The sequence below is a fragment of the Uloborus diversus genome, chromosome 1 (genome assembly GCF_026930045.1).
Source record: "Uloborus diversus isolate 005 chromosome 1, Udiv.v.3.1, whole genome shotgun sequence".
Taxonomy (NCBI): Eukaryota; Metazoa; Arthropoda; class Arachnida; order Araneae; family Uloboridae; genus Uloborus; species Uloborus diversus.
Window position 1 is genome coordinate 61,582,431 of NC_072731.1, and position 23,640 is coordinate 61,606,070.

The window sequence follows — 23,640 nt, forward strand, 5'->3', positions numbered from 1 at the left end:
TTCATCAAAACGTTAGTAATACATTCATTTAAACTAGTGCAATTTGCAGCAAGTTCACTCTTTTTTGCTGTGAAAAACATTGAATGAACAGCATCTAAATTGAATGATTTTGTGAGGTATTGGCTAGATGGACTATCAAAATATTGTTTCATGGAAAATTTCCTCTTAGTGAATCATTTTACCCGTGTTGATGTAGAAGATGAGATATTACTAATGGAACAGGTTTTGTCATTCATTTATTTCGTTACGTATGTCATGCCATCCAGTGTGAAAGACTACACTGATTTGTTTCCTCATTTATCCATTCAATATACTTAGTTAGCTCTGCATATTGATTCAAGCCCTTCAGACAGGCAGATTTTCCACTGAGAATCCCCAAAACGCGATGAAGTCCTGTTCCAGGTTCGGCAGCCACAACTGGTGAACCCAAATCTCCAATACAAGTATCCTCCCTAAAATACAAATACAAAAGTGATGACCAGCAACAGGCTCTGGGCCCAGCTAGGCTGGTCCTAGTAAATTTACAATCCCTAGTGAAGATCATTGGCCCTCTTAAAACTATCTACTCCCTTGCTCATTACCACCTCTTCTGGTAAGCTGTTCCAAGGCTCCACTATCCTGCTAAAATAATAATTTTTTCTAATATCCATGTTAGCCTGAGATTTAAATAGCTTAAAACAATGACCCCTTTTCCTGTTTTCAGTGCTAAACTTTAGCCCCTTAACATCTTTCATATTAATAAATTTAAACAACTGAATCATGTCCCCTCGATCTCTTTTTGCTCAGGACTGTACATTTTTAGCATTCTAAGCCTGGAATCGTAGTCTAAATGAGAAAGTCCATTTATTAGCCTTGTAGCCCGCCTTTGAGCTCTTTCCAATACATTAATATCTTTCTTAAGATAAGGAGACCAAAACTGAACAGCATACTCCAAATGAGGTCTTACCAAACTTCTATATAAGGGCAGAAGAACTTCTTTAGATTTATTTAAAATAGATCTATTGATAAACCCAAGCATCTTATTGACTTTGTTACTAGCTATGCTTCACTGTTGACTAAACTTTAAATCCTGACTTATTAAGATCCCCATATCAGTAACTTTTTCTGCCTGACTTATGACTGAACCTTGCAAATAATAACTTGTACACTTATTTCCATGCCCTAAATGTAGTACTTCCCAACATTAACAGCCATATCCCATTTATCAGCCCACTCTGATTTTCTTGTTCTTCATTTTCCACAATCCCCATAACTTTGACATCATCAGAAAAACAATTTATTTTGCCAGAAATATTTTTATGAATATCGTTCATAAAAACAATGAACAAAATAGATCCTAACACTGATCCTTGAGGAACCTCGCTTAAAACCTCACTCCATTTAGAATAATTTCCCCTTACAACTACCCTTTGTTTCCTTTCGGTCAGCCAGTTTTTTAAGCAAATGAAAATTTTCCCTCCTATTCCTATATCAGCTAATTTGCTAAGTTGAGCAACATGTGGTACCTTATCGAAAGCTTTTGGAAAATCAATGTAAACATCTACAGGCTTCTTATTGTCTAAACTCATGGTAACTTTGTCATAGAAATGCAATAAATTAGTTGCACAAGATTTGCCTTTCCTTACAAAAAAACTCTTAGGATTTCTGTCTATTTTATCTGCCAGTCTTTGCTCCAACTCTTGTTTCTGAATCTGTACCAAATACTTAAATTTACGCCTTGCCTTATAATATTGGAGCCTATCTGCACAGTGTCCAGTTTCTTTAAACCTATTAAAAGTGACTTGCTTGTAATTTAGAGCATCTTTAGTTTCCCTGGAGGACCACATCGGCCAAATTTTTGTGTTGATACCCTTTCTCCTTAAGGAAACATAATCCCCAACCGTCTTTGCTAGATTTGCCTTAAACTCTGCCCACTGAAGAGTCACATTGCTATTGTCCAATCCGAAAGAAAAAACTGCTTTCAAACTCTGCCTAAGTGCCACAAAATCAGTATTTCTGGAATTGGGCACGAACCTAAAATTCTCTACTTTGCATATCAAATTTAATCCCAAACCTAATTACTGTTGTGATCACTATCTCCAATATGTTTCCCCTACACATAACCTTTGAATAGAATTTTTCTATGTCACAGAAAACTAGATCCAAAATCACATCCTGTCTAGTACTCTGAGTTACAATTTGATCTAAGAAACAGTCACCAATTACTTTCAAAAATTCTTCTTCTCTGCTATTACTGTGGTAAAAATTATTCCAATCAATTCCTGGAAAATTAAAATCTTCCATTATGATGACTGACTCCTTGCTGGAAATGTCCCTAATAAAACTAAACATCTATTCATCTTGACCCTGGCTTAAGTTGGGTGGCCTATAAATGTTCCCTAAATGTAATTTTTTGCCCTTATTCTTCATTAACTCCAGCCAAATCATATCAATCTCATTAGATTTATCATTAATTACCAATTCATTGCAATTTAAAATGTCTCTGACATAAAATAAAACCTCACCATCTCTTTTACCTACTCTATCTTGTCTAAACGAATTATACCCAGCAATAGATAATAAATCAGCATCATTTTTGGTAGCCCATATCTTGGTAACTCCAATAACCTCTCGTCTATTATTATGCTTTCAATTCTGCCATCTTGTTCCTAATACTACAAGTATTGGTATAAAAAAACCTTTAGTAAGCCCATCTTAATTTCGTTTAATGCTGTGTGAATATTTGAATCCCAACTGTTAAATTCTTTTCTCTTATTAGCCACCCTATTTCCATTTCTACTAAAATCCCAATAAAGATAGTACCCTTTCAAATTCGGCTCCTTAAACTATGCCCCCCCCCCCCCGTTCCAACTTAGTTTTTTGATTCTGAAGCCTCTAAAACCAAACCACTAACCATTTTGACCCCTATAGAACTCAGATGCAGGTCATCCCTAGCAATCCAATCGCGTTTACATTTACTCCACACATCAATAAACCTGATACTACACTTTATGCAAATTTCCTTGAGTACCAGGTTCATACACCTAGCCCGTTGATTTAACCAAATCCTATGCACTCCATATCTGGGAAGCAAACCAACCACTTGGACATTTGCCGAACAGTTGTTTGCTTTGTCCAACAGGGGATCCCGTTCTTTTGTAAACTCATCGTTGTTACTATGGCCTACATCGTTAGTTTCCACCCACAAAGTTACTACATCCTCTTTCTTAAAAACCCCCTTCTTTTCAGCAACCATATTTACATCTCTCATTCGAGCCCCTGACAAGCAACATCTAGCCACCTTACGTCTAACTCCGCCTAATGAGTTTCGCACCTCATGCACCATTGAATCTCCCAAAATTATACCCTTTGTTTCCCAGTCTTTCCTCACCAATAACTTCCCCCTTTATCTCTGAAATATTCCCACTATCTAACACACAGCTAATGCCCACCTCTTTTTTACTAACTTCCCCCTTTCCCTTTGGAGTATTTACCCCATCTACAATCCTACAGCCTAATGCTTACTCAGCCTCCAAAGTAATCATCCTAATTCTGATTTCTGAGAGTCAACACACTTGGTGCAAATGAAATCCTTCTCAGACTTATCCTTCCCCTTAAACAAGCATAACATCTGACATAAGTCACAAGAAATCCACTTGTCCCCTTTACCACTCTTAACCTCCTTCAAAATGCATATAATCTCCATTATAGCTCAAAATGATACACTTAAAAAGTCAATACAAAAATGCAAAATGGAAAAATTAGTGCTAATTATTAGAATTAGAAAGCATTGGAAGTAAAAGGTACAAATATTACTAAATCCTAAGACAAGCAGTAAATTTAAATAAACAAGTTGCACACTTAACAGAGCACTCAGGCTTAACAACAAAGAAATCAATACAATTTAGGCTTAGTTCAAAGAATAGAAAAACACTTTAAGAAAACAAGTAAATCAAAAATAAAACTTAAAAGCCCAAAAAAAAAACATTAATTATATGATAAAATGCATTAAAAATACTGAAACTAAAGCAGTAAAAATAAACAATTACAGTAAAAAATCACTTATCTCAGGAGCTGCTAAAACTCTCCCCAGCAGTAATAGTGCCCTCTCAAAAAGATGAAAGAAAATGATAAGTATTTGAAGCAGATAAACACAATAAAAAACTTTGGTTAAAATGAAGTTATTTACTATTGAAGAACAGCGAAATGACAAAGCATTAACTGCGTCATTAGAAAAACGAGATGTATGTGCATACGCGTGTCTAATGTCTTAAGGTTTTCTACTATATAACAGCTACTTCTAAGGAATCTTGGTAGCCATGAAATGCAATATTAGTATTTAAATTAAGCATTAAAAAGAATATACTAAGAGTTCTAATGTTCATTTATCAGAAAGAAAAGAATCTTTTTTTGCTATCTTCTAGCAAAAAAGTCAACTTTTGGAATTTCATTGAATTTTCCAACTTGAGGATAGTTTACTAGATATAATGTATGGTCAGAAAACTTCCCTAACATTGATAGCAGCTATGCAGGGTCAGTGTGTTTAAGAAAACATTATCACACAAAAATGATGCATACCCGAGTCCAGCACAAAATATATTTTCTTTCCATCCAGCGATTCTACGACATTCTCCTTTTTCAGCCACTTCCACTCGAATGGTTGACAGATCCTGCCTTACTGTTCCTCCGTTCAAGTCTTCAGCCGGAACATGCTTTTGAGGCGGTAATCCCCATCCAGCGATGGAAGCATTGATGCTAAGAATGAGGTGTAATTTCATGACGTTATCTGAAAATATTTGAGGGATATCTTACCAGGGGCAGGAAATGAGTGTCCAAGCTTAACATAGTACTCCTAAAACGTTTTCAAACGGTCCTAAAACGGAGCTCTTTGAATGCAGAAAATTGAAAAGGAACATTTAAAATTTCCATGTATAAGACTGTTTAGTGCAAAAATATAGCAGCTGTTGAAAAACAACTGCCCTGTTTACATATTTTTAAAATTGTTATTTTTTTTTTTCTCATTCATAGGGGAATGTGGGGCAAAGTGAAATAGTTAAGATATCTTGCCTTTTTAACTGAGCAAACTGGAAATTAGTTTTGAAAATTACATTTTGTTAAGGAATGCATTTAAACATTATTTTGAATTTTTAGCACTAAATTTGTACATTCAAAAAATAGTGGAAATTTTTATTTTTTACAGGGGAAAATGAAAAAAAAAAAAATTTTTAATAAAACATTTTTAACTTTATTATTAAAAGTATTTTTGATCAAATGAATAAATTAATACATGAGAAAAAATGAGTGAATAAAATAGTAAAATAAGTGAATGAATAAATAAATGAATTCTTAAATGAAGGAATGAATGAATAATAATAAATGAATGTGCAAGTGTGTGATCTAATAAGTAAATGAAATTAACTATTACACCACTTGCACTTGAATTGTACAAAACATTTAAGATAAGCTTAGTATTAAATAAATAAATACTGAGCCGAATATTAGAAGATCTCAATCAATATTTAAATATTAATAATACGAACTTTATTATTTTATAATTACAAAAATAATTTTTGACTTACAGCAATTTTTTTCAATATGAGTATCGATTTTTAAAAATCGTTTGTAATATGCTTTGATCTTCAGAGATGTCGTTTTCCTGCCTGGAATAAACTGCATATGTTACTTCATAGTTTAGCATATTACCAGGTAGGTGGCACTAAAAATAGGATATTTCACCGTTTTGCTTTGTCCCGAAGATCTTCAATGATCCCCAGAAGCAGAGTTGCCTTCAGAGAACTGCTGCGGAGGACAAGCCGACCTGTTCGACATTTTATGCTAAGTCTTGGATCTTGCGCTTGTCACATTAGGGAAATGTTGCTACAATACCTATTTCTTCAAGCTGTGAATATTGAGCTATCTAGTGCGGAATTAAAACGCTTTGGATGCAAAAAAAATAAATAAATAAATAAATAGAGAATTTTGTAAAGAAAGTTTCAAAACTTTTAGTAAATTTTAATTTTTTTTTAAACTTCCTGTGTCTCGTGGTCGCGGATAATTCGTACTGTAGACAACTGGTTTGCGCATAATCGGCAACTTACTGTATGGGCCTTATATACTATATATTACTTAATCCCAATTCAAACTATCCCATTAGTCAAAGTTGTATCTTTAGAGCTTTTTTTTTCTTTTTTAATCATATTTGCTCGGGAATCGTATATAAGGTAGCATATTACTAGTTTTTATTCATTTAAAATGGTTATTTCTAGCGAGAAGATTATTTTTCTAAAACTAGAATTTTTGTAGTAATGTTTGAATTTAAAGCTACTATATGTTCCTTATAAAAGTTTCATATTTCAAATAGATAATAACAGTATAAAAAAAAAGTTAGAATATGTTAATGTGATGTAGGTGCCACACAAAAATGACGAAAAAGTTGAATTGATATAGTTTGGAATTAATTTTACCTGAAGGTGGCAAGCATGCCGGACGGAATCTTCCCATAGGAGCAGGAGTATTTAACTTTAGAAGAGCCAAATTGTGCTGCAGATCTTGTTCTGGGTTGAAGAGCGGATGGATTTTCATTTCAGTCGTGTAGAAGTTCAGCTGACTGCTATCTTCATTAACCAGTTTCTGTTCTCCCAATGTCACAAAAACTGACTGCAGTAAATAAAAACATTTATGAGATTAAACAGATTTGCCTGTAAAATCTACTGAACAGTATAATCATACACCAAAGGTATTGGTACACTTTCAAAAATTCACATTTTTAAGGATTTTTCAAGAAATAAGAGAACAATTGCTTTGTAACTTTTGTTACATAAAAGGGGTGCTCCAGTTGTCATTTTCCAATAAAAGTTACATCACCCTCTCGTTTCGGGGATTGGTAACAAATTGAAGAAAACAAAAATATGTTTGGATCACCATTCATTGTAAATAGCTGAAAATAAGCTGCAAATTTCAGAATATAATTACGTAGCTTACTATGTTCAATGGGGCGGTTTCCTTCAGTCAAAAGTATTACTTTTAGTCATTGAAATGGATAGAATGAGCAAAAAAAAATTACATGGACCCAGAAAATACTTTCATTTTCCCAACAATTTTTTTTAATTAATTTTTTTAAATGTCCGATTTTTCAAACAAGGCGTGGTCTTTATGATGTCACAAATGATGCAATTTGGCGCATCTTTCTACTACGTTTCCACGTTTTGATAATCAAACAGCGAATTAAAATTGCGCTCTACTGTCTGACCACAGATTGTATGGAAAGACAATCATCCGTTTTACAGCCGGGAATAGACGAATCTATTATTTTTTAGCGATGCCAGCTTTTGCAGAAGCTGAGTCTCATTTAAATGAACGGAATACCGGCATCAAATTTTTACTTCTCCCCCTCATTCAGATAGATTTGTCTTATCTGGACGTTTGAAAATTCCATACAATCCGTGGTTGAACAGTACGCTTGCTATCAAACATATCGTTGCCAATACACGAAGATGCGAATTAAATATTTTGTTCTGTGAATGGCAACATTGAATAGCATTTCATCATTTGTGATGTCACACGACAGAAGTGTAGACAATAAAAGCCACCGATTTAAGTAATTTTTTAAAAATATTAAACTTAAATAAATTATTTAAAAAATGGTCAGATCCTATGTTTTTAAGCATGCTCTTTCAGAAAAAAATACTTTTAAAATTTTGGAAACGACCTCATTATTTCACATACTTTCGAGAAAGTATTACTGATATTCAAGAAGATATGAGCATTTCTTCCCAAACTACGAACTTTATTTTAAGGTTTTTGGCTCATAACTAGGGATGTAAAATTTCCAGAAATTTTGAAGTAATGGAAAAAAAAAACGCTTTTTTTTTCGGAAAAAATGGAGAAATTGATTTTTTTTTTTTTTTTTTTTTTTTTTTTTTTTTTTTTTGTGAATAAAAATAGGGTTTCTTAATAGTTCTGTGTTTCTTGGAACATATAAAGAGTTAAGCATTAAAAAATATGAAACTCGCACATTTTTTCTGCTCGACAGAAATACACATAAAGATAAATTTAACTAGGAAAAAAAAAAGAAAAAAAAACTTTTTTTTTATAACTGAGATATTTTTTGTCAAACACCAAAAATAAGTCAAGTCGTCGTTCAACCAATAATATTGGGTAAGGTGTGTCTAAGCATAACAAGTACATTTTCTATTTTAGATTGCCTTTAAAACTTGAAAAAATAATTGTAATTTTTGAAAGAAAAATAAGTATGATTTCCTTTCCTTACAATGTAACTTTACTGTCTGAAAATGAAAGCTATTGAGTTTTGATTTTTTCCAATCCAGTGCAAGTCCAAATCAAAACTTTTTTTTTTTATTTAAATCTTTCCAACAGAAACCCCAAACCAAAACTGCGTAATGGTTTCTAAAGCTGAACTTAAACTTAAACTGGAGTTTCAGTTAACTATTGGGCCGTGCTATGCTAAGCACAGTAGTAAAAGTAGTCATACCTGCACTTTTGAACAAAACTGAGTTATTGAAACTAACTTGTTCTCTGTTTCATATTTTACTTAATAAATAAAATGTTTAAGGGTCATTTGATCAAGAACTAGTTTTTAAAAAAAAATCTGAAAAATAAAAAAAAAGACATCTGAATCAAATATATGGATGAGCCAGACTTTATACACAATATCTCAGCCAGGGGCGGATCTAGAGGGGGACCATGGCCCCTCCCAAAGCCTTATGATTGTAGTAATTTTTTTAAGGAAAAAAAATATTATGAGAAGATAACAAAATTTAACACATGTATTTTACTGAAAAAGAAGTATAGGCCTTAATTGGGAGATAAATTATATCCCTATCCTCAAAACAAAACTTTTTTTCCAAAATTTTTCTCCATCTTTTACGTCATTTCTTGATTTTAACTACAGACACTTGGACGATCTCTAAATACTGCGGTTCTCAGAGTGTACCTATTGTTCACAAGACCAAAGAGAGCCTAAATTTTTGTTTTTATGGCTTCAATTTCGAGGGGGAGAACCTTCAACTAGGGGGAGGACCCCTTTTCCCATGCCCTTACACAAATGCCTTGATGTGTAGGAAATAATTGCATTTTAAGTCTTTTATTTGGAAAAAATGTCAACGGAAATTAGCTTATCCAGCCCTTATCACTTAACTTGCTTAAAAGCAACTTAAATGAATTTTTTGGGACTTCAACTACAAACGAGTTTTGATAGGACCCCCTCCCTCCCTATTTTATGTCGTGATGATAGCTTTAAAAGGAGGTTTTTTGGAGGAGCTCACGAATCTTCCATCCCTTTCTAAAATATGTATAAATATAGTTAAAAATCAAATTTGTAGAGTCTCAAAGACAAAATATTTCCAGGAATGAAGGATTCTAAGCACCTTCACACTTCCTTTAATGTAAGTAAACATTACCTAAAGGTGCATTTTTAGGCTGGACAACTGAAGAGCTAGAAGAGCATCCCTCCTCTTCTAACTTCTCAATGTATAATGACAGAATATTTTGGTTTCTAAGCTTTATTTTCAAAAAGTATTTTGGGGCCAACGCCCGAAACCTGACTTTTCTCCATACATCATCGAAAATAGACAAAAAGCGTTTTTAGTTTCCGAATTTTAAAAATTACTCGGAAATTTAAATTTTGAAACATTTTCGAGGGAGATTCCTAAATCCACCCTCTCGCCTCATGTCTCGATACCCCGAAAATTGAGTTTTTAAGACTTCATTTTAATAAAATTTCTGGGGAGTTATCCGTGCCCAATTTCCCAATAGGCAGAGTAGGCAGCTGCCTAGGACGCCAAACTTTTCAGGGGGTGGCAAATTTGCTATTATAATACATATTTTTTGAATTAAATTGTTATTCTTGAAAGTAAAATATTAGCATTCTTTCATTTTCCACAGAGACAATTTTTTCTTGTAATTTAATAATTATTACTTTCCCTCATCTTATGAAAGTCAAATGTTTTTCAATAATGGTATTTGCCGAAACGTCAGCAAAATTTACCGAATAAAAAATTTTGTGGGAGATCACTGTGATCATTTCAACGGGGCGGCTCAGAATGTGAAACGCCATCATTTCTTCATAAGTTTGAAAGTTTGAATTTGGAGAACACTTTTTTACGTTTTTTTGAGTCAAGGATATTTTGCTTCTTTTAGGGGGGGGGGGGGCAGATTTCAAATTTGCCTAGGATCGGCATGGAACTAAATTCGGCCCTGGGGAGTTTGTTCCAAAATTTCGGATGGCTCCTCCCAAAACAATCGGCTGGATCCGCCACTGATCTCAGCTTGAGCTCAGCTGCATATTCTACTTATGTACTTACCACGGCAGTATACAGGGTGCGGCAAAAAAAAAAAAAAAAAACTCGGACAAAGTTTGCATCATCGCACGGAAGTAAACTAATTTCATTTTAATGAGTGTCTTCATTTATTTTTGTCTCTCACTTTATTAGAAAATAATTTGCAATATATCTCCTAGTTGGTGTATTGTTTTTCAGTTTTCTTATAATTTTAAACAAAAGACCTACTATTTTAAAGTTGTTTAACCAAGTAGGAGGACAGTTCGTTTGCTTGTTGTGCCTCGGCAAACAGTTTTTGACGCGGTATGCCGCTTCAAGTGGCTTGGAAATGATAGTCGATGTCCAGGAAGTGTACATAAACGAACAGTGAACATTTTAGTTAATCCTCAGATCATCCAAAAGTGATTCGATGAAATCCTTGGATTTCCATGAGAGAAGTCGTTCGTAAGATGGGAATTTGTGGATAAGTGCGACTAAGGGCAAAAACCGCTCGAACAGAAGCTTTACGAGTTTCAAAAAGTTCAGACTTTTGCTGAAGAAAACAAATTCATATGACACCAAATATGCCTGAAACGTTTGAGACGGGCCGCAAGTCTGCCCTGGAAGAGATACTTTTCACTGATTTTCCGTTCAATGAACTCATAACCCCTAATACGATAAATACGATAGGAATTGGTCTCTAAATACTCCAATTACCTTAGAGAATGTTAAAAATTGCCAAAATCCAAAGTCAGGCTTTGTCTGTGATGATGGAATCAGCACAAGAGACAAAAAATCTCTGGTTTTTTGTGGGGGCCGTAAAATGAATCAGTGTACCAGAAGGACATTTTAGAAGCTGTTGTACTTCTATGGACCTAAGAGCACTTCAGCATGGCAATGTAAACTGAACATTTCAATTTGACTCCACACCAGTTCATACGACCAAAAAGACAAGAGAGGTGCAAGGCACATTGTTTTTGACATGGAATCATCTTAAGAGTAGACGCTCTACTCCAGGGGTTAGGAGTAGAGCACATTATCCCTAAATTTAAAATAACATCATTGCATAGTTTAAAAATTAAAATGCACAGGGAAAAAATATCATCATTTTGGAGTAGCATCAATACTGTGCGCAGTGGCGAATCTGGGAGAGGGACTGTATGGCTGCAGCACCCCCTCCCCCTATACTAGGCTTTGAATTTCTTAAAAAATCCAGATGAGGGTCTCCGTTTATTTCTTTTTGCTTTTAAAACTAACCTTCTATTCTGTTTTTGGACTTTAATTTTGAAAAATTTCCGCTTTCTCCCTTCATGTCATTAAAATTATTTTTAAATTTTCCTTTTGGAACTTCTATTCCAAAAAAAAAAAACTCCAATGAAGAGACTCCATATCCAAACCTTCTTCCTTGTTAACGAATAGTGCTGAAAATTAAATGAATCAATTAACCAAAGTTTTGAAGCACAAAAATTGCAAATTACTGCAGACACGTGTTTTGGTGCTACAAGGAACACCTTTTTTGATACAAAGAAGTGTGAGCTTCCGGATGAAAAGTCATTCGAGGAAAGACTTTCCATCCAGAAGCTCTCATTTCATTGCACTGAAAAATGCGTTCCAAACAAGTGTCTGCAGTAATTTGTAATTTTTGTGCTTCAAAACGTTGTTTAATTGATTCATTTAACTTCTTCTTTGTGTTTGCAAAGATGACCTTGCGTTTTTAGGACCTCCAATTCAAAAATTTTCCGGGAAAGGTAGCCCAAACGCATTCCATTCCCTTAACTACAACCCTCCCCCCCCCCCAAAAAAAAAAGAAACTCCAGTTAGCTATAACTCCGAAGTAACAAAATCAGTAATTAAAAACAAGTGTTACGAGAGCAAAGCAAACCCCACAGCCCTGTCCCAATTTACACAGTGGCGCACACAAGGAGGGGTTCGAACCTCTCCCACAGGTCTTGCTTTTTTTCCGATTGATTACGATTCTATGTATTTTGTACGTAGAATAATTTTAAACAAAGGTAAGAATAACTTCAGCTCTAATAATATAAGTGAAAAAATAAAATCCTCATGTTAAATTATTATTTTTTAGATAGTGCACTTTTCCTATAACGAATTGCCTATAAGCAGAAGAACGGTGATTATAAATGAATACACTGTAATTTCACCATGTTTTTAGTTTGGTAATTACAGATTAAAATGTGATTCTCAGAGCTAACTTAAATCCAATTTTTAATGTTGAGAAAAAAAAACGTAAATTATTTTGCTCAGTGGCGCAGCCACGGGAGGGGTTTTGGGGTTAAAACCCCTCCCAGAACACAAGGACATTCATTTCCTCCGTTAAAGTCAAGGGAAAAGAGCAGAGTATTTGAGCTTTTCCAAGCGGAATAAGTTTCAACAAAATATCTTACTGCTTTTAATGATTGGGAAGCAGTCAGAAATTACTTTTCAATTCTTAAATATAGAAGTTATATTTCATGATGAGCACCCTATGTCCCCACTGGTATAAGATAGCTAAAATCGTGTCAATTAAGCTCATGGTCCCTCAGCATGTCCATCACTGAACAAATCCTTTTTAGGGAAATCTAGAGAGAGGAAGCCTACAGAGAGAGAGAGAGAGAGAGCTACCGTACTAGATTTTCTGAGGCTCTTTACCAATTCTCATCAAAAGATCGAAACCGTTATTAGCTAGCATTTGACATTCATAAAGACATGAATGTATCTGAAGAGGAGGTTTTAAATGATCTTGCGAAAAAAAAAAAAAAAAAGAAAAAAAAAAACACACAGAAAACTCAAAAAAACACAAACAATGAATATAAGATTAAAATAAAACTAATGATTAATATTCTGTGCTTTTCCTCACTTTCTTCGCTTCATAGTGACATCAATACGAATTATTAATTGTTTTTGAGCAAGTACTTTGAATGAATAATTACTAATCTATAGAAACTCTTTGATATTGAATAATTACGCATTGTAAATGAATGGGAAAGAAAGCAACAATTTTCGATTTTGAAAACCCCTCCCAGAAAAATTGTGTCGCTGCGCCACTGATTTTGCTTTCTTGTTATTTTATAAGTATATTTCATTAAATAATGCTAATTATTTATTCAATAGCTTATTTTTTACTGTTTTTCGTTCTCGGGAATCGATAAAATCAAGTCAATATATTTCACGGCGTTTTGGGTAATGATATAGGAATGGGACTTTCAACCTTTGACTCTCCCCTTGCAAAATTCCAGTATGCGCCACTGTAGGTACAATTTGGTATTATGTTTGCTGATTTCATGTAGCAGAACGCCGTAAAACAGTAGGTGAAGTACAGTTCTAACAACCCTGGGTTTAAAATACACTCCTAATTCTTACCATTTCATCCATTGGAATTAACTCTCGAGTATTGTTGATTTTCCGTACAAAGCAAGATGCTGCTGTCATAACCCAATCGCTGCAAATGAGGACACCGCTGCAGAACCGCAAATCGTCACCAAAGTCTACATAAATAGCTGCCAACCACGACCACTTGAGCAGGTAATTGCTTTTGCGTTTTACGTAACCACATCTACCGGGACCAACAGCGGGGACTGAAAATAAAATATCAAAATAGGTCACCAAAGCTACATTCCATATCGTTAGTGAAATATTTGAAATTAATTTTCAAAATAGTAATAAGAATGTTTTTTTTTTTTTTTTTGTATGTGTCGTATTTTCCGATGCATAAAGTTTTTGTCCATGCTTGGAGTGTGTGCACTTTGATCATTAGTTCCCGAAGCAGGGGAGTCCCTAAATAAATTTTTAGGTGAGGGGGGGGGGGGGTGGATTATCAATGTTCCGAATGAAACACTGAATTTTGCCGAATGATGAAATACGAGCTTGCACATATCTCAACCTAATGGAAAATGATATCACACATTAATGAGCGTAATTGGGGGTACAATTAGAATGGACATCTACTGGGAAGAAACATTGGGAATCATATTTAAAAAATTGCATTATTGTGTTCAAATTTGCCGAATCGTTTGTCGAAATTCGCTGAATCAAGTTTTTATAGGGGTCATAGTAATCTTTCTCCGGGTCCCCCCTGCACGAAGTCAGCAATTAGATCAGGTACTGAGCGCTTAAACAATTATGTAGGTGAGCTGTGCTCAAAGCTGGATGTACCCAATAGACGTACTTTTTAATTTTAAAATTCGTCGTAAAATTGGGGGCGTCCAATTTAACGAATATAACAATTGTTGACCTCTTTTCAAAGTCATGTGTACTTGTTTTTAAGGTCCACATGTCTGTTAAGACAAGTTGTTCCAAACAGAACGAAATAACTTGACAAAATTTGTATTTATTATTTTTCTTTTCGGGGGGGGGGGACGTGGAATTAGAAACTCCCATGATGGAAAAGACCATTTCTTTATTCTGTTTTCTATTCTAAAGTAAATATTTTTCTTTGATTGAATGTTTAATTTTCAGTTGGAGTTGTATAACTATTACATTTTGAACTTGTACACAAAAACAAAAGTAAGAATTCAAGTCAGCGTTGGCAGCAAAGAAAAATGATTTTTAACAGAAACAAAGTTCTATCCTTTTTTTTTTTCTGCACCTTTTGAAATGGAATGGACTATGTGTCGATAATTCAGTAAAGATATATATATATAGTAAATAGTTATTCTTTCTAATCCAAGATTCGCTAGGGGTGTTTTTAACAGGTCAATGGACTAATAAATTGGCCGTTAAAAGAAGTGGCAGCTTAAAACAAATGACTACTCGAGGCTCAAGGAGATTTCACTGTATAAGGCTACCAGTTTGGCTCGATTTGCTATCCTGACAGATTTTATAATTGATGTAAATATTTCAATTAAGTGTCCATTAAATTTTTTTTTAAAAAAAGCCTTTTTCATCAATCGTCCCTCTGCTAATGATTTTTTTTTTTTTTTTTGCAGCATAAGAAGAAAATTTTAAAATCTTTTGCTGCTAGGAAAGCCTCTGAATGTGGTCTAAAATCAATTAAGAGTATTTTATTTATAAGCAAGTATTCAAAACAAGAACTAATCCTCATACATATAGTAGCCGATGATCGAGTAACGCGCGTGTTTCAAAAATGAAACTCGCGCCACGGCATGATAATTTGACAATATATTCGGGTAATGTTTAACATGCAGAGAAAGGCTTTATTGTGACAAGGCTGAACTCGATCCGGTAACTTAACTGTTTTACTGGTAAGATTGTTACTGGTAAAATAAAGGTCAACAGGGTTACAATTTCAACTATCAAAATATCACCAAACAGGCAATTGCTTCGTCAAAATGTAGAAGAGTAGAAGCAATTTTATACCTTGACTGGCGACTTTCTAGTATTAAATTAAAAATCAAGAAACCTTCACCTCAGATTTTGTACTTTCATCTCAACGGTGAAGCTACTGTAGTGCAAAGTAATTTCTAGGTAAAAGCTTCATGGATAGCGGGAAGAGAGAAATAGATAGGTGTGAAAAAATAGGTGGGAGTAAATCACTACACAAGATTTTTTGCAGCATAATAATTTTTATGAAAATACAAAAGTAAAGATTTTAAAAGCGTTTATTTGTTTTTTAATGGGTGCAATTCACTCCACGGATCTCAATATAAAGCAGGGGTGCCGACCTAGGGAGGGGGGGGGGGTCATGACGCAGATTTCGCCATTAAAATTTTAGGGGGTGTTGTTTTAAGGAATATTTTCCTCTTTTTTGGGGGGAGGGTCTTCGTTGTTTGGGAGGTATGCCTTTGCTCTTAGGGGGGTGGGCACCCCTGTATAAAGCACCCCCAATGAATAACCGTATTACCGTTCTTGGATTTGGGCGAAAATTTAGCTTTGAAAATTAGTGAAGATTTGATAAAACATTATATCTTGGTTTAGTAACGTAGTCAGAATTTTATTTCGAAGTGGGTGCAATGAAACTTTCATGTACTCAAACTCGGGTTTTCTTATGTATACAAAAATGAAAACTGTGAGCGAAAAACAAATGTACCTTTTCGTTTCGACTTATTTCACTCATTACGGGTTCAGACTCCATGAGCCTGCTCCTTGATTACGGCACTGTCTTGGATCCCCTCCATGTAAATTCAACTGAAGAATGTTCGTATGAATTTCTTACCTGAACAGATTTTGTGATTTCTGTGTTTTGGAATCGTTCGGAATTCACTCACCTTCGGGTGGACGTGCTTTGATAATTTTCATTATGTTGTCTAAATCTCCATACTTATCCAGAATGAAGACATGGCTTCTCAATGGCTCGGACGCCAAGTCTGATAACAATTTGCGATTGATGCCCTTTCCAATTCCAACAGTAAAGATCTCGAAACCTGAAAATGCCGTGAACTGTCATGTCACAAAATGGTAAAAATATTTATACCTTCAATTTTGAATAGTAAGAAAATGTTAAGAAAAATTGGTAAGAAGAGAGCCAGAAGGGAAAATAAAGCTCCCTAAGGCTCAAAAACAGAAATTTTGCAAGTGTGGTTGCGGTTTGAATTCATTTCCTTTTAATTCAGTCATATTTATCTCTGACTTAAGTCTACGGCAGTGTTGGGCATTAATCAATTACTAGGGGGCTATCGCCCCCTGCTCGCTATCGCTCGCCAACCCCCGGAACTGCTTACGCAGTTCCCTGTGGATCGCTTCGCGATCCATGCTCGCTTCGCTCGCTCGCTGTATGCCAATACATTAGCCTAGCTAAAATTTTCCGTAAAAATTAAAGTTGGTAATTGCATTTAGGTCACCATCCATTTAACCAATATGAAAATTACGTTCATAATGTTAATTTGTCTGCTTTAGCCAGATTTTCGACAGTTTAACTTTGCTGTATGTAAGATGACTGCCTTGGCAATGTGCACAACTTTACCATTATAGATACAAAAGTGTCTGTCATTGCTTTGGAGAGATTGCACTTCTACCTGTTGGTCCGCGGAAGGTATTTTATTTCCCTTCTACCACCCATTGGAAAACCAATGAAGGCATTCCCCTATCCGCCACCTGGGGACGCGCCCTCTAGGGGTTACAGGCTCCCCCGAGGGATGTATTTACATTATTTACACTCTTATATATTTACATATTTACACTCTTATATATTCTAATCTGAGAAAACTTCCTCATATACACAATTAAAAATGTCCCGTTTGGGAGCCACAACTGACACTGCTTCAAAAGATCTTGTTCTTGATAATGCCACATAGAGCTGGCCATGACTAAAAACAGGCTCAGAGAGCACCAAACATATTTTCTCAAACGTTTGTCCTTCTTGTTGTTATTCTGAATCCTTGCCACGTCACGAACAAAAAATGGTTTAACTAAAAACGCGAAAACTCGCCAAGGCTACTTTGCTTGCACAATACTAAAACTACTATAACCCTAAACAAATTTGGCGAAACCTTTCAGCTGAGAATAAAAGGAATAAAGTAAATTCTTTCTCGGTTATTCATTTTGAACTGAACTGTCGTACTGAAGCAGAGAATAGACGACGCTCAAAGCGCCTACGCGTTCAAAACAACATTGCCGATGAACATGATTGTGGAGCAATGTGTGAAGAATGCGAATTTTGTGGTGCTCTTTATTGGCAGAAAGAGCGTAATACTGCAAATAAATATACTAAATGTTGCCATGACGGAAAGGTGCGGTTACCGGCATTGTGTGACGCACCTGATCTGTTGAAGGAACTGCTGACTGAAAATTCCCCAGCCGCTAAAAATTATCGGCAGCGAATCAGAGAATACAACTCTGGAAATGGCTCGTCTTAAATTGGATTCAAGAACGGTTTCCTGCCTTCTTTGAGCTTTTCTTTGCTGATTAAGGTTGAAATGGGCCACAGCCCGACTCAAACTCATCTCAAAAAAAAAAAAAAAGTTCGTTGAGTATTCTGTGATTCAAGATTTCAAAACAACGTAGAAGTTTGTTTACATGATTTATCGGCGAAGTGTTGCCAACAGAGGTTTAGAAATTCACCCCTTCATTTGCCGGCACGTAAGAGAATTATATATATAGATTTTTTCAATTGCCTTGTTAATTGATTAAAAAAGTAATTGCAATTAAATCAATTGCAATTAAATTAATTGCAATTAAACTATTAATTGCACTTTGCAATTAATTTAATTGGATTAATGTACGTTAATCGTTTCTCACAATTAAAATAATTGCAATTAATTTTTTAAATTGATTTATGAAACAATTTAAACTAACAATTAACTTTATGTATGAATAGGTATAGCGCGGGGTAAAGAGTCAAAAGTATTATTACGTTCAGTGTTGACTGCTTGCTCGCCGCGTGAACTAGTCTCGTCTAGGCTAGCTTTTTCCACGCGTAAATGTTTGTGTTTTAATTAAGTGTTTTAAGTTCGTGCAAATCATTGTTTTAGGTTAACCTATAGCGGAGGAGGTGAGAAAGAAGGACATAAGAGGGGACGTGAGGTCTCAGGGACCGCTCTGTTAATTTTTTTTATATATATTTTTTAATCATGTACATAATTAAGATACATTTCTGAAATTTCTCTCAGATGTTATTTAGAATTTTATTAGTAAAAAAAAAATAGGAAAAAAAATGTTTTTGAATTTTTAATTGAAATATACCTTTTTTGAGGAAATTTCGCTGGAGCCATAAGATTTCTTGAAAAAAGTCATATGCAACAGTAAATAATTTATTGCTCTTAATAAAGTTACTGGTGAGCATTGATCTTGTATTAGTTGAAACATGTGTATTGAAATAGATAATAATATGGTATCCGTCCAGCGTCCACGTCCCAGGTAGACCTGTCGCCTCTACAGTATATTATACAAAACCAGTAAATTTCTTTTAAGATTTAGTTTTAATTAAAGTTCACGAAACATTTGACAATTGTTAATTGTAGCAAACTACAATTAACAATTAATTAATTGTTTACTGTAGTAAACTACAATTAACAATTAATTAATCGGTAATTGTAATTTTACACAATTACAATTGATCAATTGTCAGTTGTTGTGGCTACGTTTACCAATTAATCAATTGTTAATCTTTCATGCAATTAAAATTTGCCCAACTCTGGTCTACGGGATATAATACTTCGATTTTAGTCAACAACTTTTTCTCTATTTTATGAAACCAAAATTTGAGAATACAACCAGAATCTGCACAATTTTTCTGTGCCGAAAAACAATTTTTCATGTTGTTTAAATTTATTTTAATTGTTCAAAAAATACCCAAAAAATAACTAAATCAAAAGCATCTTTTCTAGACATGTTCAACCACCTGGTTACACCCTGACTCCTCGCCAGACAGCAAAACAGCCGGTTGAAGCCAAATGCATTTGAAGAGGATTTTCTTACCACCATTGTCTTTGAGAGATCTGGCGACGTCCTCCGGCGTGATGTCTGTGATGGTTGGCTCGCCGTCCGTTACCAAAAAGATGGCTTTCTTAGCTTTCTTACGTAGTTTAGGGCCCACGTCTGCGTAGGCTGAAGTCAAAGCATCTACCATATTGGTGCCACCTCCATTCGGCTGTGGAAAGGAAATAATAATGATAGAAATATTCTGAAATGTACGACTTTCAAACGGTGTCTATCCTGACGCAATCACTGTGATTTCTTTTTCTTTGCTTATTTCAATAATAAGGAGACTTTTCCGTTTCCCAACATTTTTTTTTTTTTAAATATAATGATGAATTGTGTATGATCTTACACATATATACAGCGAGTCCCCGTTTAACCAGAAAGACCTCTATTTTCGCACCCAATGGCACACACAGGAATTTTGCAAGGGGAGGGTCCAAATCGAAAGCCTTATTCTCATATTATGCTCCAATATGCCACCAAACATATTGACTTGATTTTATCTATTCCGGAGAAAGAAATAAGTAACGAGAAAGCAAATAATAAACGCTTTTAATTTTCTCATAATTAAAAAATGTATTCGAACTCATAGAATCTCATTTTAATCTGTATTACAAAACTAAAAACATGGTTATTACAGTCTATTCATTTATAATCACCATTCTGCTTCATAAAGGCAATTCGTTATAGGAAAAGTGCACACTATTTTTAAAAACCTTTTAGCATGGTGATTTTATTTTTTCTCTTGTGAGATCTTAAACTATTGTTACCTTTAAAAAGTCAGTAATCCAACGTTATTAAGCACAAAACTTGCAAATGATTGCAGACACGTGTTTCGGTGTTACTTTTCATCCAAAAGCTCACACTTCTTTGCATTGAAAAAGGTGTTCCTTGTAGCACCGAAACACGTGTCTGCAATCATTTGCAAGTTTTGTGCTTAATAACGTTGGATTACTGACTTTTTAATTCTCAGCACAAAGGTATTTATTCTTTATTGTTACCTTTGTTTGAAATTAATCTACGCACAAAATTCAAACAATCGCAATCAATCAAGGGAAAAGTCAAGACCTATGGGAGGGGTCTGGACCACCTGGACCCCTCTCTTATGTGCGCCACTGTTCGCAATCGTTAGTTCTAGATGCATACTTCGAGTTTTAAAAATGGTCAAAATAAGATGCAGAATTAAGGAAGCGAAAAAGTAGCTGGGGAAAAAAGTACGAAATCTACCTTTTTATATGGTTCCCCAAATCCCTTAGAACATATGTAATATTTTTTGACTGTTTCTATACTATTTTTGACCTGCTGATTCCGAATCCGTTCAGCAGCAGACGATAACCCTTGAGCCTTTTTGTCAAAACGGCGAAATTCGAGATGGCCTCTATAAGACGCGAGAAGCAAAATAATAGAAACATACGTGCAATGAAATTTATTAGAATTTTTTAAATGACAGTATTTTTTAGTCGGAACAAAATTTGCTATAGACCCTCATTCATCCTAACCCCGTCAAACCGAACGTCACTTAATCCGGACAGTCATTTAGAAGTACCTATAGTATAAGTACAATGCGAGCCCGCTCGATAATGCATTTTTGCAGGCCTTTGTTATGCACGTGGCATGGCGAGAGAAGCTACAGTAGCGCCAGCAACGTCGAATGGAGTCAATAGCAGCGCAGCAAGCTGGAGGGCTGTTGAGAATTGTTCCTGCGTGTCGTAGTTTGTTTGTGAACCTTGGTACAATTCATAGGTTATTTTGTTTGATCCCTTATTTCACTAATTCGAAAGACTTGGATCCCCTATTAGCCCGTATTAATCAGGTTCTACTCTTATTGGAAAGATATATTTATAAAATTGGATAGGAATAAAACCACTACGCATATACATACAATAATAGAGCAATTAGTTTGCTGAAACGAAGATCAATTGAAAAATGAAAAATGATATAATCAGATGACTTTGCACAAATTGTGTTTTCATTTTCTCTGAAAAGTATTTTTTTAACTGTCGCAACCATTATCGCTGTCACTATTTTCATTTGATGGTTTTGAAGAATGAATGCAGTCAAATTCATAACTTTTAAGCAGAACAAAATCCAAGACATGGCATAGAGAATTTTCAACCTGAGCACAGTCTACTTCTACATCCAGTAGAGTCTAACCTCATTAATAAGTTGAGCATTTCGCTGGAAACTGATAGTTTTCATGGATGACTTTCGCTGTCTGTAATCAACTTTCAATTTTTCCCAGCCGTAATCAAGAAGGCTGAGAGTCAGTGGGAAAAGAGAACTATCCTGCTAGTGGCCATATAAACTGGAAATAAATTTTGGTGCTGAGTGTAAAATCTATTGTTGCCATTGGAATATCTAGATGAATTATGTCCTCATACAAACTTGGCCTTTTTAGGAGAAGGACGTTGACTTTCCAATAGAAGAAAGAAATGACACTGTATCACAGCCAGTTAAAGCATGTGCTGCTAAGAAATTTGGATGAACGATCTTTTTTCTTGTTTCTTTCTGACCTCATTATTGCTAATGATACTTCGACCCTGTGAGTATAAACTGAGTGCGGTCAACTCAGTTCCCTGATGCATTCACAAGTTTTTATATAAAGACGTTGAGCTGCAAAGAACGTTCGCAGAAGACGTCCAAAGAAGTGCCACAGACACATCACTTCTCCATGAGAAATGGGAGTCTGTTTACAGTCCAACCCTAATTTCAATTGAAAAAAATCTTTACCAATAAAATTTATACATCGGCCTGGAGGAAGGAGAAACATTCATTAAACCGTGTCTGCTGACAAACAATCTTAATTACTTGCAACTTATTTGCTACTACTTTCAGTCTAATATATCTTTTAGCAAAGTGATGATTCTTCGTTGAGTTAAAAATCACGACAGAAACCTTTTTCTCGTATGACTTGGTGCTGAAGTTATGGCATCTGCCAAACACGAAGTGTTGGCCGTGGAATACTTTGTATGCGTTGCTTAATATGGTTTTCTACAGCATCAATATAATCACTTTTGAGCGACTCCTACCGCTTACCCGTAATCCACTTTCAGTTTCGACTTCAATGCAGATTTATTTGGATCTCTCATATTTCCATCATCATCAAATCAAATAAAGCAGTGGAATGAGGAACCAGCTGATGATGTAATAATTTCTGTAAGAAGACTATCTCCTTGATGATGCCATTAATTCGTTTAGTTTAGCATATATTAATCCTGTATCAAGCAAATATTGTGAGTCATCGATTTTAAACTTCGTTTGGGGAATGTAGGCATTGTTTTAACCGTATTGTTTTAATTTCTGGTGGAATCCTTGAGGACAGTTTCTCATATGCATGCCACTATGACTTGATAATTTTTAAAATCTTCTACATTTAAAATTGTATCATTTATAATTATACCAGAGTAAATGTTGACCACTGCCTTTGCTGGGTGATCAGGGCTATTTAATGCATCAATGCAGGCAGCGAGTATTTCACAAACTTTTTGTCTGTCATTTGAGTCTGAAGCAACACTAGTGTGACGCTCTTTGACATAACAAGTGACTGCATTTTGTACCTCACCATTCTTTATTGATTCCAAATATTTTTTCAATCCACAAATATTCCAAGTAATAGTTCCGAAGTAGGAGCTGTTGTTTTATTTTGTCAGTGTTTTGCTAATAATATCTAAAGACCCATGATAATAGAGTTTTATCTGAAACGTTAGCCTTTTTCACCCCTTAGAGTTTATTGCGAAGCTAAATCAAAACTTTTATGCTCCATATGTTTCACTGTTAATGCTTATGTTTAGTAAAACATTCTATTTTCAAGCAGATTATAGTTTGAAAAATGATTAATACCTGAAAATCCAACCTTACAATTTTTTCGGATGACATCTTGAATTTTCCCATTTTTATAAAAACGCTCAACGTTTAGCATCTGGCCCTCAACTGATTCGAAATCAGCCAGTCGAATTGTTATAGAAACCACCAAAAAATCTTATATATGTACAAAAAAGAGGTATCATGACATTTCAATGGACACTAGCCTGTACTAGAGGTCTTGCGAGTTAAACGGAGACATGCATATAGG

The 23,640-nt window shown here is 34.8% G+C and overlaps 1 protein-coding gene across 1 annotated transcript in view; it reads right to left on the bottom strand.

Annotated features, from left to right (window-relative positions):
• Nucleotides 1–225: 225 nt before the first annotated feature.
• The window catches only part of LOC129234609 (complement factor B-like), a 45,868-nt gene continuing 22,453 nt past the window's right edge, over nt 226–23,640 (bottom strand). The window contains exons 7-12 of the mRNA XM_054868638.1: nt 19,566–19,737; nt 16,418–16,573; nt 13,614–13,828; nt 6,444–6,636; nt 4,558–4,765; nt 226–452 (exon numbers count right to left, since the gene is read on the bottom strand). Of these exons, the coding sequence (XP_054724613.1) occupies nt 254–452; nt 4,558–4,765; nt 6,444–6,636; nt 13,614–13,828; nt 16,418–16,573; nt 19,566–19,737 (1,143 nt within the window). The 3' untranslated portion in view covers nt 226–253. The remainder of the gene's footprint in view (nt 453–4,557; nt 4,766–6,443; nt 6,637–13,613; nt 13,829–16,417; nt 16,574–19,565; nt 19,738–23,640) is intronic.